The sequence below is a fragment of the Gorilla gorilla genome, chromosome 12, assembly GCF_029281585.2.
Source record: "Gorilla gorilla gorilla isolate KB3781 chromosome 12, NHGRI_mGorGor1-v2.1_pri, whole genome shotgun sequence".
Classification (NCBI taxonomy): domain Eukaryota; kingdom Metazoa; phylum Chordata; class Mammalia; order Primates; family Hominidae; genus Gorilla; species Gorilla gorilla.
This window is the reverse complement of record NC_073236.2, coordinates 84,870,511-84,884,719: the sequence shown is the minus strand read 5'-3', so window position 1 is coordinate 84,884,719 and position 14,209 is coordinate 84,870,511. Positions and strand designations below refer to the sequence as shown.

The window sequence follows — 14,209 nt, the reverse complement described above, 5'->3', positions numbered from 1 at the left end:
TTTCAAACTATATTACAAAGCTATAGTAATCAAAATGTATGGTACTGACATAAAAACAGACACATAGACCAATGAAACAGAATAAAGATGCCAGAAATATATCCATATATATTATATAGTCAATTTTTGACAAGGATACCAAAAATATACGGTAAGGAGAAGACAGTCTCTTCAATGAGTGGTGTCAGGGAAACTGGATATCTACATTCAAAAGAGTGAAATTGGACTTTATCTCACACCATTTAAAAAAATTAACTCAAAATGGATTAAAGACTTAAATGTAAGACCTGAAATCATACAACTCCTAGAAGAAAATGTAAAGAGCTCCTTGACATTGGTCTTGGCAGTGATTTCTTGGATATAACAGCCAAAGCACAAGCAAAAACAAAAGCAAGTGAGACAACATCAAACTAAAAAGCTTTGCATGGCAAGTGAAACAATCAACAAAATGAAAAGGCGGTCTATCAAATGGGAAAAATAATTGCAACCCATGTTTCTGATAAGGGGTTAATATACAAAATATATAATGAATTTTACAACTCAATAGCAATAACTATGATTTTAAAACAGGCAAATGACTTGAATAGACATTTCTCCAAAGAAGACATAGAAATGGCCAACAGGTATGTGAAAAGATGTTCAACATCACTTTTTAGGGAAATGTAAATCAAAATCACAGATATCACCTCACACCTGTTAGGATGTCTATTTAAAAAAGAACAAGTGTTGGTGAGGGTGTAAAGAAAGGGAACCCTTGTACACTGTTTGCCCACCAACAGTGTACAAATTGGTGCAGTCATTATGGAAAACGATATGGAGGTTCCTCAAAAAATTAAAAACTAATATATGATTCAGTAATCCCACTTCTGGGTGTATATCCAAAGGAAATGAAATCAGTATCTTGAAGAGATATCTACACCACCATGTTCATTACAGCATTATTTACAATAGCCAAGATATGGAAACAACTGAAGTATCTATCAACAAATGAATGGATAAGGAAATTATTGTGTATATATACATACACATGGTGGCATATTATTCACCCATAAAAAAGAGGGAAATCCTGTCATTTGCAATAATGTGGATGAACCTGAAGGATATGGTAAGTGAGATGAGCCAGGCACAGAAAGACAAATACTTTGTGATCTCACATATACGTGGAAGCTAAAAAAAGTTGAACTCACAGAAGTAGAGACTAGAAGGGTGGTGGCCAAGGACTGGAGAGTGGGTGGAAATGGGGAGATGTTGGTCAAAGGGTATAAGCTTTTTTTTTTTTTTTTTTCCGAGAGGGAGTTTTGTTCTTGTTGCCCAGGCTGGAGTGCAATGGCACAATCTGGGCTCACTGCAACCTCTGCCTCCCGGGTTCAACCGATTCTCCTGCCTCAGCCCCCTGAGTAGCTGAGATTACAGGCATGTGGCACTATGCCTGGCTAATTTTGTAATTTTGGTAGAGATGGGGTTTCTCCATGTTGATCAGGCTGGTCTCGAACTCCCAACCTTAGGTGATCTGTCCACCTCAGCCTCCCAAAGTGCTGGGATTATAGGCGTGAGCCACCACGCCTGGCCAAAGAGTATAAACTTTTAAGATAAATAAGTTCTGGGGATCTGATGTAGAGCATGGTGACTGTATTTAATTATACTGTATTACTTTAAATTTGCTAACAGAGTAGATCCTAAGTGTCCTCACCAAACACACACACACACACACACACAATGGTAACTATGTCATGATTAATGCATTAATTACCTTGATTGTAGTAATTATTTCACAATGTATGCATATATCAGATTCTGTTGTACACCTTGAATATATAAAATTTTTGTTAATTATACCTCAGTAAAGCTGGCAGGAAAAAGTAAATTTTAGACATCAAGATACTTACCCCTAAATGTTTCATCATGCATATTGCTATCTAGAGTTCAAGATTTGCTTATGGTATTTTTTAAGTAAAATTTATATACAGTTGAAATACATAAATGTTCAGTGTTCCATTTGATAAGCTTTGACAAAAAGCTCATATACCTATATAAACATCTCTTATGAAGATACATACGCCATTGCCACTCCAGGCTGCTTCCTCATACTCCTTCTGGGCCAGTCCCCATGCCCCCTCCCTCCCTCAGCTGAAACAACTGTTCCAATGTTTTTCACCATAAATTTTACCTGTTTAAGAATTTCATATAAATGAAATAGGTACTGCTTTTTATCCAGCTTCTTTCACTCAGAGATGTTTCTGAGATTTATCCATGTTGTTGCATAATAATAATTCATTCATTTTCATAGCTGAGTAGAATTCCATTGTGTGGATATAACAGTTTGTTCATCCGTATTCCTATGATGAACATACTTTTCCAGTTTTTGGTTATAGTAAAGCTGCTATGAACATTTTTAGACAAGTCTTTGTAGACATATGCTTTCTTTCTCTTAGGTAAATATATAGGAGTGGAATTTCTGAGTCATGGGGAAAAATATATATAACATTTTAAGAAACTGCCAGACCTTTTTCCAAAGTTGTATCATTTTATATTCCCACCAAAAATGTAAGAGTTCCAGTTGCTGATATTCGGTCTTGTCAGATGCATAAAATTCAGCTGTCCTGGGGAGTAGATAGTGCCATCCAGTTGTGTTTTCAGTTTACATTTCTCTGATGACTAAGGATGCTGAGCACTTTGTCATCTATTTACTGTTTGGGAAGTATCTGTACAAATCTTTTGTCCATTATTTTAAATTATCTTTTCATTCTTGAGTTCTGTATATTTCTTGAGTTCTCTGTTTCTTCAATCAGATTGAAGAAATAGGTTCATAGCTTAAACTACTAGCCAAATATGAATTATTTTGATAAAATCACTTCCTCTTTTTTTAAAAAAATTATTTATTATTTTTCAAGATAGAGTTTTTGCTCTTGTTGCCCAGGCTGCAGTGTAATGGCGTGATCTCGGCTCACTGCAACCTCTGCCTCCTGGGTTCAAATGATTCTCCTGCTTCAGCCTCCTGAATAGCTGGGATCACAGGTGCCTGCCACCATACCTGGCTAATTTTTTGTATTTTTAGTAGAGATGGGGTTTCACCATGTTGGCCAGACTGGTCTCGAACTCCTGACCTCAGGTGATCCACCTGCCTTTGCCTCCCAAAGTGCTGGGATTACAGGAGTGAGCCACTGCACCCAGCCTCTTCTTTTTTTTTTCAACCTGATTTTTCTGGCACACTTTCCTTCCCAAATACATGAATCTCTTGCCAATGAATATTTCCAGCTGTATAGTCACACTTGTCCAACTGCTATCACTCTGTTGAACAAAGTTCATTATCTGTTATGAACTTGAATGGTTGTGTCTTCGCAAATCTGTGTTAAAGCCCTAACTCCCAATGGGACTGTATTTGGAGATAGGTCATTTAGGGAAGTAACTAAGATTAAATGAGTTTATAAGGGAGGGGCCCTAATCTGATAGAATCAGTGTCCTTATAGAAGAGATGCCAGAGAGCTAGCTTTCACTCTCCACACACACACCGCCCGCTCTTCCTGTGAGCACACAGTGAGAAGGCAGCTATCTACAAGCCAGGAAGAGAGCCCACACCAGGAACCAAATTGGCCAGCACCTTTATCTTGCCCAGCCTCTAAAACTGTGAGAAATAAATTTCTGCTGTTTGGCTACCCAGCCTAGGGCATTTTGTTATGGCAACCCAAGCAGACTAATGTCCCATGCCATTGCTATATTCTCGCATTGAGTTCTATGTCATCAGTCTTGGTGATACCTGTGAGATCTTATTACCACCACAGAGCTCTGTGTCCAAAATTCAAGTTCCGTTTGTTGGCTGCTAAAATCACGTCATTATCTTGGCTCTTTTTCTCATTCTACTTTCCCATGAGTGGGCATCTCTTCCAGTTATTTTTCTTTCCATGCCAGACAAGTATCTTTATTAATATTCAGTTTTATAGGTTAAAGCCTTCCCAATTAGATCATTAGTGCCCTGACAGCCACCTTATCCCAACCTCCATGAGACAGACCCTATCCTTTATCAGAGACTTAACAGGAGCACGACCCATTTTTGTAGTACCTTAAACCATGGACCAGAAAACCAAATTCTGTTTTTTGACACCATCTGTATGGCCTGCTGATTGCTTCCTGTAGCCTCCCTTCCCTTCCGAACCTAGACCCTTTTGCTAAATGGAGAGGCTAAAATACCACTGTGTCATTTGCATTTTTAAAACCCTCCATGCCCTCAAGTCCTTAAGTTTCCTCCTCAGAATGTGAAAAGCTCTGGAGGATGATTCTTCAGAGAGAAACTTTGCATGGAAAATTTTATAGACAGGGAAACTGAAATGTGAATGTAGGGGAGAATGCACAGCTTTCACGAGATTCTGAGGAATTTCTTCCCTACAAGGGATTGACAACCACTACTCTGGAGACATATTCCAGATTTTTTTTGTTTTAAGATGGAGTCTCACTGTTGCCCAGGCTGTAGTGCAGTGGTGTGATCTTGGCTGACAGCAACCTCTGCCTCCCAGGTTCAAGCAATTCTCCTGCCTCAGCCTCCCAAGTAGCTTGGATTACAGGCATCCACCACCATGCCCAGCTAATTTTTGTATTTTTAGTAGAGTCGGGGTTTCACCATGTTGGCCAGGCTGGTCTTGAACTCCTGACCTCAAGTGATCTGCCCGCCTTGGCCTCCCAAAGTGCTGGGATTACGGGCATGAACCACTGCACCTGGCCATATTCCAGGTTTTTCTGGTGCTATCATCCATTATTTCATCACTTGATGGATCGAGTTGTGGTGAAGCAGCAAGTTCTGATGGGTGTAACAAGTGCAGTTTGGCTTGAAGACCCAGAAAGGTCATTCATCCCAATGGCTGTGCCAGGTCTTGAGGACGTTTCCTCCGTAGGCCCTGCTGGGAACCACTAAACATCCCTGCCAGTGTCTTCCTCTTGAGACAGCAGCTGGTTTCGCAGAACCTTCTAGCAACTGTCAATTCCCTTTATTGTTGCATGGAGCAGTGATCTTGTTTCCTATTCTGAGAACCTTGAATCACCCACTGCTGCAGGAATCTCTGCCTTGTTAAATCTCTTCAGTGGCCCTGAATTTTTTCCTCTCTCTTTCTTCCTCTATGTCCCTTTTTTCCCCTCTGCAACCTGAATCTCATCCTTTAGAGTCTGTTTTTCCTTGAACCTTTCTTTTTGCATTTTTTCTTCCCATCTAGAAACCCTGTGTCCCTCTTATAAGTTGAGGGTGTAGAGAGGCATTTCTCATGCTCTTTTACTTCTGTAAAGAAACAGCTTGCATTTGTAGTCTATAAACTGGATGTGCTCCTGCTTCCAGCTAGAAGACCAGCAGGGCACATGGCTGCAGCTGCTGTGACTGTCCTCTGTTTCCATGCCTTCTGGATCTCACATGTTCAAATGGGTTTTTCTTGGAAATTCTTTTGTTCTGCCTATTTGCTAGCAAACTAATGACTCTGGAGGGCCTCCTGGAAATCCTACCTGCCTGTTTGCTTCAGGAATCTTTCTAGGCTCAGTACTCTGCTGAGGAGTAGGCAGTTCCGCTCTGCCATCAGCTAGTAGTTGGCCAAATACAGGGCGATCTTGACTAGGAGTATTACAAAGTCACTAGTGCTCCTGCACCTGTTTCCTGCTGTATGTCTGTGCTGTTTTCAGATTCTCTAGCATGCCAGTCCAAAACCCTCTGGGAGCCACTTGTAAATTACTTAATAAAATTTTCATCTAGGATACTGGTGACTCTCTCACAACCTCAGAGAGTGCATGTGGCCTTCCATATTCTGTAAGGTATTCCCTCGGAGTCGCTGAGAGGATGGAAAAACTCCATGTCTTTAAATGGCTCCCACTGCAGCTGTTTTTGCCAGGCTGTGGCTCATGAGCTGAATATGGAAGCTCTTTCTGATGCCAGCTTTGATTTTGCACCACTTGTCAGGACTGCCCTGGCATGAGCAGCTGACTCACATTCCATCCTCCACCCGGGGATAAAGGTGGGGTGGCCTGGGCACACCACTCCAAAAAGCTTTTAGTCGTTACTGATAAATTGGGTTGTATGTATTTGGCTATGTTTGTTGAAAAGGAGCTTTGCTTTAAATCAATGTTTGCGTGTTTGTATTAAAAATTCTTTCTAGCGTATGTGCCAGAAACCGTTGTGTTCATTTTATATCTTACTTGAAGTCCCAGGTTTATAAGATATCCTTTGCTCTTCTGCCACTGCCTGGACTATGGTACAAAAGTCACTGTAGGAGATGGCTGTGAAGACACTTTTGATCTCAGATGTCAGCCAGACTCACAGTCAGGAGTTTACACTAGAGACCTGTGGAGGCAGCACATTTGACATTTGAGAGAACCAGAACAAGCTTTTTATATGTCCATAGATTCCCAGAAAGTAGGTTCTGTAGTCTAACATTTCATTCATTCCCTCAAAAATATATTCAGGACCTATTGTGAGCTGGGTACTGTTTGAAGAAAAAAGAGACCTAGTGCCTGCCCACATGGAGCTTACATTCTAGTTGAAATTTAGGAAATTGCTGTTGAACTGTTTCCTTTGTATCCAGTAGAAACCAGTAGAAACTAATATGGATAAACGAGCCCAGAGAAAGGAATAACAGTGGCTGGGGTAATAACCAATTTCGGGCTTTACAGGGACAGCACGCAAGATTCAAGAAGTACGTGGGGCACAGTGCACATGTCACTAACGTGAGGTGGCTGCACAATGACTCTGTGCTGCTCACGGTGGGCGGCGCCGACACAGCCCTGATGATCTGGACCAGGGAGTTTGTGGGGACCCAGGAGAGCAAGCTGGTGGACAGTGAGGAGTCGGACACCGACGTGGAAGAGGATGGAGGTGAGCCCCCCACCTGCCACGTGCCTCCTGTGCCGAATGCACCTCCCAACACCTCCCTTCCTGGGCCACTGCAAACCAACTGGCTCCCCAATCTCTTTCTGTTGTTTGAGGCTATGACAGCGATGTTGCTAGAGAAAAGGCCATTGACTACACCACCAAGATTTATGCTGTGAGCATCAGGGAAATGGAAGGCACCAAGCCACACCAGCAGCTGAAGGAAGTTTCCGTGGAAGAAAGGTATGGTGTTGCCAGGTTTGCTTGCTTTTATTATACCTGATGACAAGAAACTTGTTTAAGCCAGAGTGCATTTTCTTTGCCCTCAAAGTTGCTGTTTAAGTCAGTCTTTTATAAATCTGCACAGAGTCTTCACCTGTACACAGGCTTAAGCTGAGAAAAAATTGCACAACATCCCAGTACGTGGCAAAGGGCGGTTTATACTTTGTGGAAGTCGGTTATGGAATGTGACTTGAATAGACATGAAATTTAGTTGGACTACGCTTCTCCATGCGCAGAAAAAATGCTAGGGTAGCCCAAAAGCAGTCCTGACTGTGGCGGCTGACAGGAAAGCCTGCTGACCAGCAAGGTAGGAGGGAGGACAGGCTTCTGAGGTCATGGAGGAATGGTTGCGGAGTTGTGAAAAACCGTCTTCCATTCTAACCAGAATCTGTGCCTTATACTCCATTCACTTGGTGTATCTTCTCTTACTGTGTCTTCATTTGCCCAGATTTGTCCAGGTGGGTTTGGCAATTCCAGACTATCCCATTTGGTTTTATTGCCTTGGATCCTCTATGTAGAATGAGTGTTTTCTAGTATTATTTTGGGGCTTTTCAATGTGCTATTTTAAGTATTGATAAGAATTGTCAAACACTTTAGCATTTCTAAAAAGAAAAGCTCAGAATTACTATATTACTTAATTTATCATATTCATGCTAAGAGTGGATATTGAATAAAAACTCTTAATAACTAAAGAGAATTTCATGGATCTCAAAGATGTTTTAAGAATTCTGTTGGCTGTTCACATTGAGGTAGGCTCGATGTTGATAATACGCTGGTCCCACAATATATAATTTATGAGATTCAAGTAGTTTGCATTTCATGTGGCTTTCTGCCTAACAATAAGTCTGACCTATCACTTCTTACTACTATGTGGGGTTTTAGATGCAAAGAAATGTAACCTCCTCCTCCTCCTCCTCCCTGCTTAAATTCAGTGCCAGATGTTAAAATAAACTTGGTAAATGGTGGGTGTGCTACTGGCAAGAAGATTGAATCTAATGCAAAAAAGCCCTAATTTTTCCCTAGCATCTTTGTTAGATGTTACAAAGATCCAGAGCTTTCTTTTAAGAAAAAATTAGAGATTTTTCTGCAGTGGTCTTCATAGTTCATTTTGCTTGCAACATGGTTTTAAAGTGGCCACAAACAGAAAATAATTTTTATGAGTCCTAATTCTAAGAATTAAGGGGAAAAAAGAACCATATGCACAGAAGTGCATGAATAGGCCTCCCACTTAAATAATCCAATCTAAAAAAATGTTTCACCTGAAGTATACATTCCTTTGGAAAAAAAAAATTACCCAGCCTTTCTAATTTCTTTTCTAGTTTCACATACCATTATGAAATGAGTTGACATGGCCATTATCCCAAGGGTGTTTCTGGCTGATTTCTGTAACTCATTCGTACATCATGCTAAGATTCATGCTAGCCACCAAAATATAATCATTTAACCCAAGCTCCAAATTCCAGACACTACAGCTGATTTCAAACCCAAACCAAGGCTCACCTAATCTTCTTCTTGTCTCATTGCCTCTTTGGGCAAATCTGTCAAAATTTCATACTGCCAAACTTAATGAAAGGGAGGAGGACTGATGATAGAGAGGACCCTAAGAATTTTTCATTTTAAAATTCAGAATTTTCACGCTACCCCATTTTATTATCAAGCTATACCCCATCAGATAGGAAACTGTATAGTCGCATACACTGGAATGACTCTTTTTTTTTTATCGAAAGGAAAAAGCCTTATAATATTATGAAATAGGGGTAGGCAGTTCAGTACTTTACTGGCATTTAAAAAAATTCACACCAGGATTTAGTGAAGAAAACAATTTTAAGATAAGTATAGGGTCTGGAGGAATAATCAAACCTTTTCTGTAGAGAGCAGCTTCCTAGATAACTTTAAAAGCCTTGACAGCCTCAATTCCCAGAAGGAGCTGGAACTAGAGCACACACTGCCAGCTGCACAGCATGCCGGGAGCAGAGTGGGGCCCTGCCAGGTAGGGTCAGCTAGTAAAGAGCAATAAATGATGGCCAACTTAGCAGTCTCCATGGGGGCAAATCACAATCAGAACCAAGAACAAGCAGACTCCACCGGTCCTGGTCAGTAATTTTAGGGGAGACTGAACCTCAGAGATCAGACTGTAGGCATTTTCTGGACCACAAAATAGAACATTGCCAGGCAAGGCAGGGCATTTGGGGAATTTGAGAGAAAGCAGGATGAGTGATGGAATTGGGAGGGTGGCACAAGATGTTAAACAGCAATATCTTAGTCCTCATCTAGGGTATAAAACAGGACCCATGGACTCTAGCATCCTGGAATGACAGAGGGGCAGAGAAAGAAAAATGCTGACATCAGGACCACATGAAGCCAGGCAGCAGTGGCCAGCTTCTCCCTGGGAATAATCAGGGCCGTTGCCCAGCAGCCCCTGATACTGTTTTCTTTGGCAACTTCAAGCCCTGCTTGAAGATTTGAGAGGCAGGGGTTTTCCTTGGTGTTCCCGTCATTGTGCCTTCTGTATATACCTGCAGATAATTCTGTATACCTGGGTGCTTTTTCTAAACACTTGGTTCAAGACACGCACCAATGAGACTAATGGGAGACGAGTACTCGAGGACTGAAAGAGATGTGAGCTTGGGACAACCACTCCACGCAGGGTCCTTAGCACTGTTTTGTCACTTAGCAATGTTTCAGGCAGCTCTACCTCTGGTAAATCCCCTGTCACCTAAAAGCAATTAGAAACCGTGAGATGACTGTAGCACCTGTCGTACTGAGAAAAATGCCTTGAAGGCAGCTGTGCTTTATGCATCAGTTACTTTTGAAGCAACTGAATTCCTAATTCCTAAATTTTAAGATACTTGTGGATTGTTTCTAATTAGACTCAGTTATTTGACTTTAAAATAGCTGTGAGATTTCAGATCCTGCTTCCTTGCACAATTGCTAATTACATTGTGAGTTCTTATTCTTCAGAAGCCGTATGATCTTCAGTTCTAATCTTTCAGAAAATGAGGAAGCTGAGAAGAAATTTACAATTGGTCTCAAAAGAATCCTGGGCTACACCTACCAGATATGTAATGTCCATGAGGTGTTCAGCGGGTAGCCCAGTTACTCCAGCTTTCCTCTAGCACACTGGGATACCCTGCCTCCATGACCCAGACTCATCTGGCTGGTCCCCAACCTTGGGTGAACCCTTGGGTGATCTTGCTGCTCAGCTGCCATGTGTGGTGTGTGGCTGAGGAAAGTCATGAAGTCTTTTTTACTTTTGGGAATCCATGCTTTCACTCCTTATCTGGGCACTCAGGGCTACCCCACGCTGCCCTCCTTCATCCCCAGCCGACTTGACGCTAATTCTGGTCTAGAGGAACCCTTCCAAACCTTCCCACCTCTCAAGTGCCACGCCCCAACCTGACACACCTCTTACTCTCAACTTTTGACCTCATCTCCTTTGCCATGTTTTTTATAGTGTAATCTTTTGTCCATCTACAAACTTAAGATATTTAATTGATACTTAAAATATCAGAAAAGTTCCTTTTGGGAGAAAAAATGAAGGAGGAAAGCATAGTTTTTCAGAGCAATTTAAGATACAAAATGCTTATATCATCTCAACATGAGGTATGGTGTCCAAATCCTGTATTCAGACTTCGGTAAAAACAGTTTTCCCCAATTCATCAAGTGATGAAATCCCTAAGGTTTGCTTGGTACCAAATTACTAGAGTTGCCTGTTAAATTAAGAATTTTCTTTTCACGTTACCAAAGTCACACCTAGCTTACACAGTGTTTTTTGATTTATAACATAGGGGCTTTCAAGGGGGTCACCCAACCCAAACTGGCCTAAGCAAAGGGGAACTTACTGGTTTACACACCTAAGTATGCAGGAGTGGGGCAACTTCAGGTGGCACTTCTTAAGAGAACTCAAATCTTGCTGCCAGGATTCTGGTTTTTTTCTTCATATCTCAGTTCTGCTTCCTCTGGGTTATTACAGTTCTTCAGGTAGAAAAATGGCTGCAGAGCTTATAGTCTCTGTGGTTCAAAATCAGTAGGAAAGAACTGCCTCTGATTCACAAGTTCCCCCTACAAATGTCTTTTGAGGTGCTATTGGCTCTGGTGGGTCTCAGGACTACCCTTGAACCAATCACTATGGGCTAGGAAGAAAAAGTCTTTGACTCTTCCCTTGGAAATAGTCACCTGCCACCATAGACTAGCAATGTAATCACTTCACCTCTCCGTAATCACTTCCCCCAGAGGTGATTTGGACAGACCCAAAATAGAAAATGTCTATTAGAGTTCATCCTTTTCTTGTCATATATATTCTCTTAAAATGGCCCCATTTAAAACTATTCTATGTATAGGCCAGGCACAGTGGCTTATGCCTGTAATCCCAGAATTTGGGAAGCCAAGGTGGGCAGATTACATGAGGCCAGGAATTCAAGACCAGCCTAGGAAACATGGTGAAACCCTGTCTCTCATAAAAATACAAAAATTAGCCTGGTATGGTGGCACACACCTGTAATCTCAGCTACTCGGGAGGCTGAGGCACAAATCGCTTGAACCCAGGAGGCAGAGGTTGCAGCGAGCCAAGATGGCACTGCTGCACTCCAGCCTGGGTGACAGAGTGAGACTCTGCCTCAAAAAGAAAGAAAAAAAAACCCACTAAAGACCCCCACTATCCTATATGTAATTTGAAATGCAGTTATGCCACCTTCCCAAAAAGAGGCGGCTCAAAGTCTCAGCCAGTTGCCACATCCAGGATCTGAGAGTACTGTGAAATTTTCTCATCCAGGTCCAGATAAAGCCCCTCATGGTCCTGTGGCTAATGATAATATTAACCACCCTAACTTGCCAAATAGTGGTAAAGAGAGGACAGAATGAAGATAATTTTTTTGAATCACCACTTTGAAGGAGGGAGAATGAGACAACATGCAGTGGTCACTGGTCCATGCCGTATTGTCTTCTGCTGGACTGAACAATCAACGATTCCTGCCCTAGCTGTGTGCGAGTATTATATGACTGGATGGTAATGTGAATGTTGGTAAATACCAGCAGTCAGGATATAAAGGTTTTGTTTGTTGTTTCAAAACATACACATATGGAAGTGAAAAATAAAAGTAGGAAGTAACATAATACTCTCTTAAAAGTACAGCTCTCCAAGTGTCCCAGGTTCCTACTGGGATGTCAGTGATGCCCCTGTATTTTGTCATTCTCATGGGAAAATTTGTATCCTCCCGCCCTCCCATGAGCTCCTCCCTTGACGAGAGACTGGCTCAGCGCTTGGCTGCTCCACAGACACGCATAAGCTGTCACTTTGCTTGAGGGAAGGTCAATTTTTAGACATCTGCCAGGAGGCCCACATTTCAGGTCAGTCTAAATTCCATTTTTGTCATTTAGTCCTCTGGCCTAAGATTTGGAGTTATATAGTATCAACTTAGAAAATATATATATTTATATTTATATTTATATTTATATTTGAGACTGGGTCTGGCTCTGTTGCCCAGGGTGTAGTATGGTGGCGTGATCCTGGCTCACTGCAGCCTCAACCTCCTGGGCTCAAGCAATTCTCCCACTTCAGCCCCCCAAGTACCTGGGACTAGGACTACAGGTGTGCACCACCATACCCAGCTTATCTTTATTTTAGAGATGGGGTGGTCTTACTATGTTTCCCAGGGTGTTCTCAAACTCTTTGGCTCAAGCAGTCTTAACACCTTGGCCTCCCAAGTGCTAGGATTCCAGGTGTGAGCCACCATGCCCAGCTCAAAAAATATATTTTTTTACATCTCAAACTGATACTTGAGTTCTCAAGGGAAAGATATATCAATTAAACAAATTACTATTTTATTTCTTAAGTCAAATCACTTGTCACTCTGCCGTCATTTTTGGTGATAAACTGAGTATGAGTTAATTTATTATTGGTAGATATTCCTTTTTTAAAGTATAGTTTATATTATTTGTCTCTGGAAGGAATATTATAACCTTTTGTAGGCTCAACAAATTTTCATTAATGGTTTGCTATTGGCATTGCTTCGTGTTTAGATTGTCACATTTGGTCTCTAGCAGACACTCCTTTGGGTGGGTGTACGTGTCATTTTTGTAGTACCACCATGTACCTTTGAAAGTGTCTGTTTTTTGCTAAGGAGTCCCATGCTTATCTTTGGTGTTCCTGTCCTGTGAATGGCGTCTGGGCTCTATGAGTACACATTAGCTGGAGATTTGGAGAACACACAAAATCTAGTTCATTCTCCTTTAATTGTTCTTTCTAATGGAAAGTGGTGGTTATCACAGAAAAGAACCTTAGGGTATTTTACTGTTGAACAGTAATTACTATCATGTGTAACTACTTTTGCATATGTTTTTATTACCTAGTATTATATCTGCATAACTTTTTAAAAATCAGAGATGGCCAGCAAAAATTCAAATCAATGTCAAGAATTATTAGAGACATTTAAAACTTTACCCAATTAAAGTGAAACAATTTTGATGAGTCACAGTTTTTATACCACCATCTGAGCGTGCCACAACAACTTATAAAATACATTCATGCTGAGGTTTGTTACTTTTAAAAATTGTAGTCTTATATTCACATTATGTTTTGTTATTCGCATATATCTTTAAAAATAATGTTTAAGGCCAGGCGTAGTAGCTCACACCTGTAATCTCGGCACTTTGGAAGGCTGAGGTGGGAGGATAACTTGAACCCAGGAGGTTGAGGCTGGCAGGAGTTTAGATGAGCCTGGGCAACATAAGGAGGCCCTGTCTCTACAAACAAAATTTTAAAAATTAGCTGGGAATGAAAACACACTCTTATAATCCCAGCTACTCAGGAGGCTGGGGTGAGAGGATCCCTTGAGGCCAGGAGTTCAAGGCTGCGGTGAGCTGTGATCACACCAGTGCACTCCAGCCTGGCCAACAGAGCGAGACCCTGTCCGTGAATGAATGAATCAATGTGTGTTTAAACATCTTGGACTCATCTCCAGAGGTTTTCATTATCACATTAAGAGAAAGCCAGAAATTAGAAACTTATAACTATGGAAATATTTAGTGCCAATGTCTACATTTTTTGTTCTTATCAAATTGTCATGTGGCTTCAATTTTGTTTACTGTGGTAACTAC

General features: G+C 41.3%; 1 protein-coding gene across 1 annotated transcript in view; it reads left to right on the top strand.

The window, feature by feature from the left end:
* The window catches only part of EML6 (EMAP like 6), a 256,550-nt gene that overhangs the window by 201,773 nt on the left and 40,568 nt on the right, over positions 1-14,209 (top strand). The window contains exons 27-28 of the mRNA XM_055377903.2: positions 6,637-6,838; positions 6,949-7,075. Coding sequence (XP_055233878.2) covers positions 6,637-6,838; positions 6,949-7,075 — 329 coding nt within the window. The remainder of the gene's footprint in view (positions 1-6,636; positions 6,839-6,948; positions 7,076-14,209) is intronic.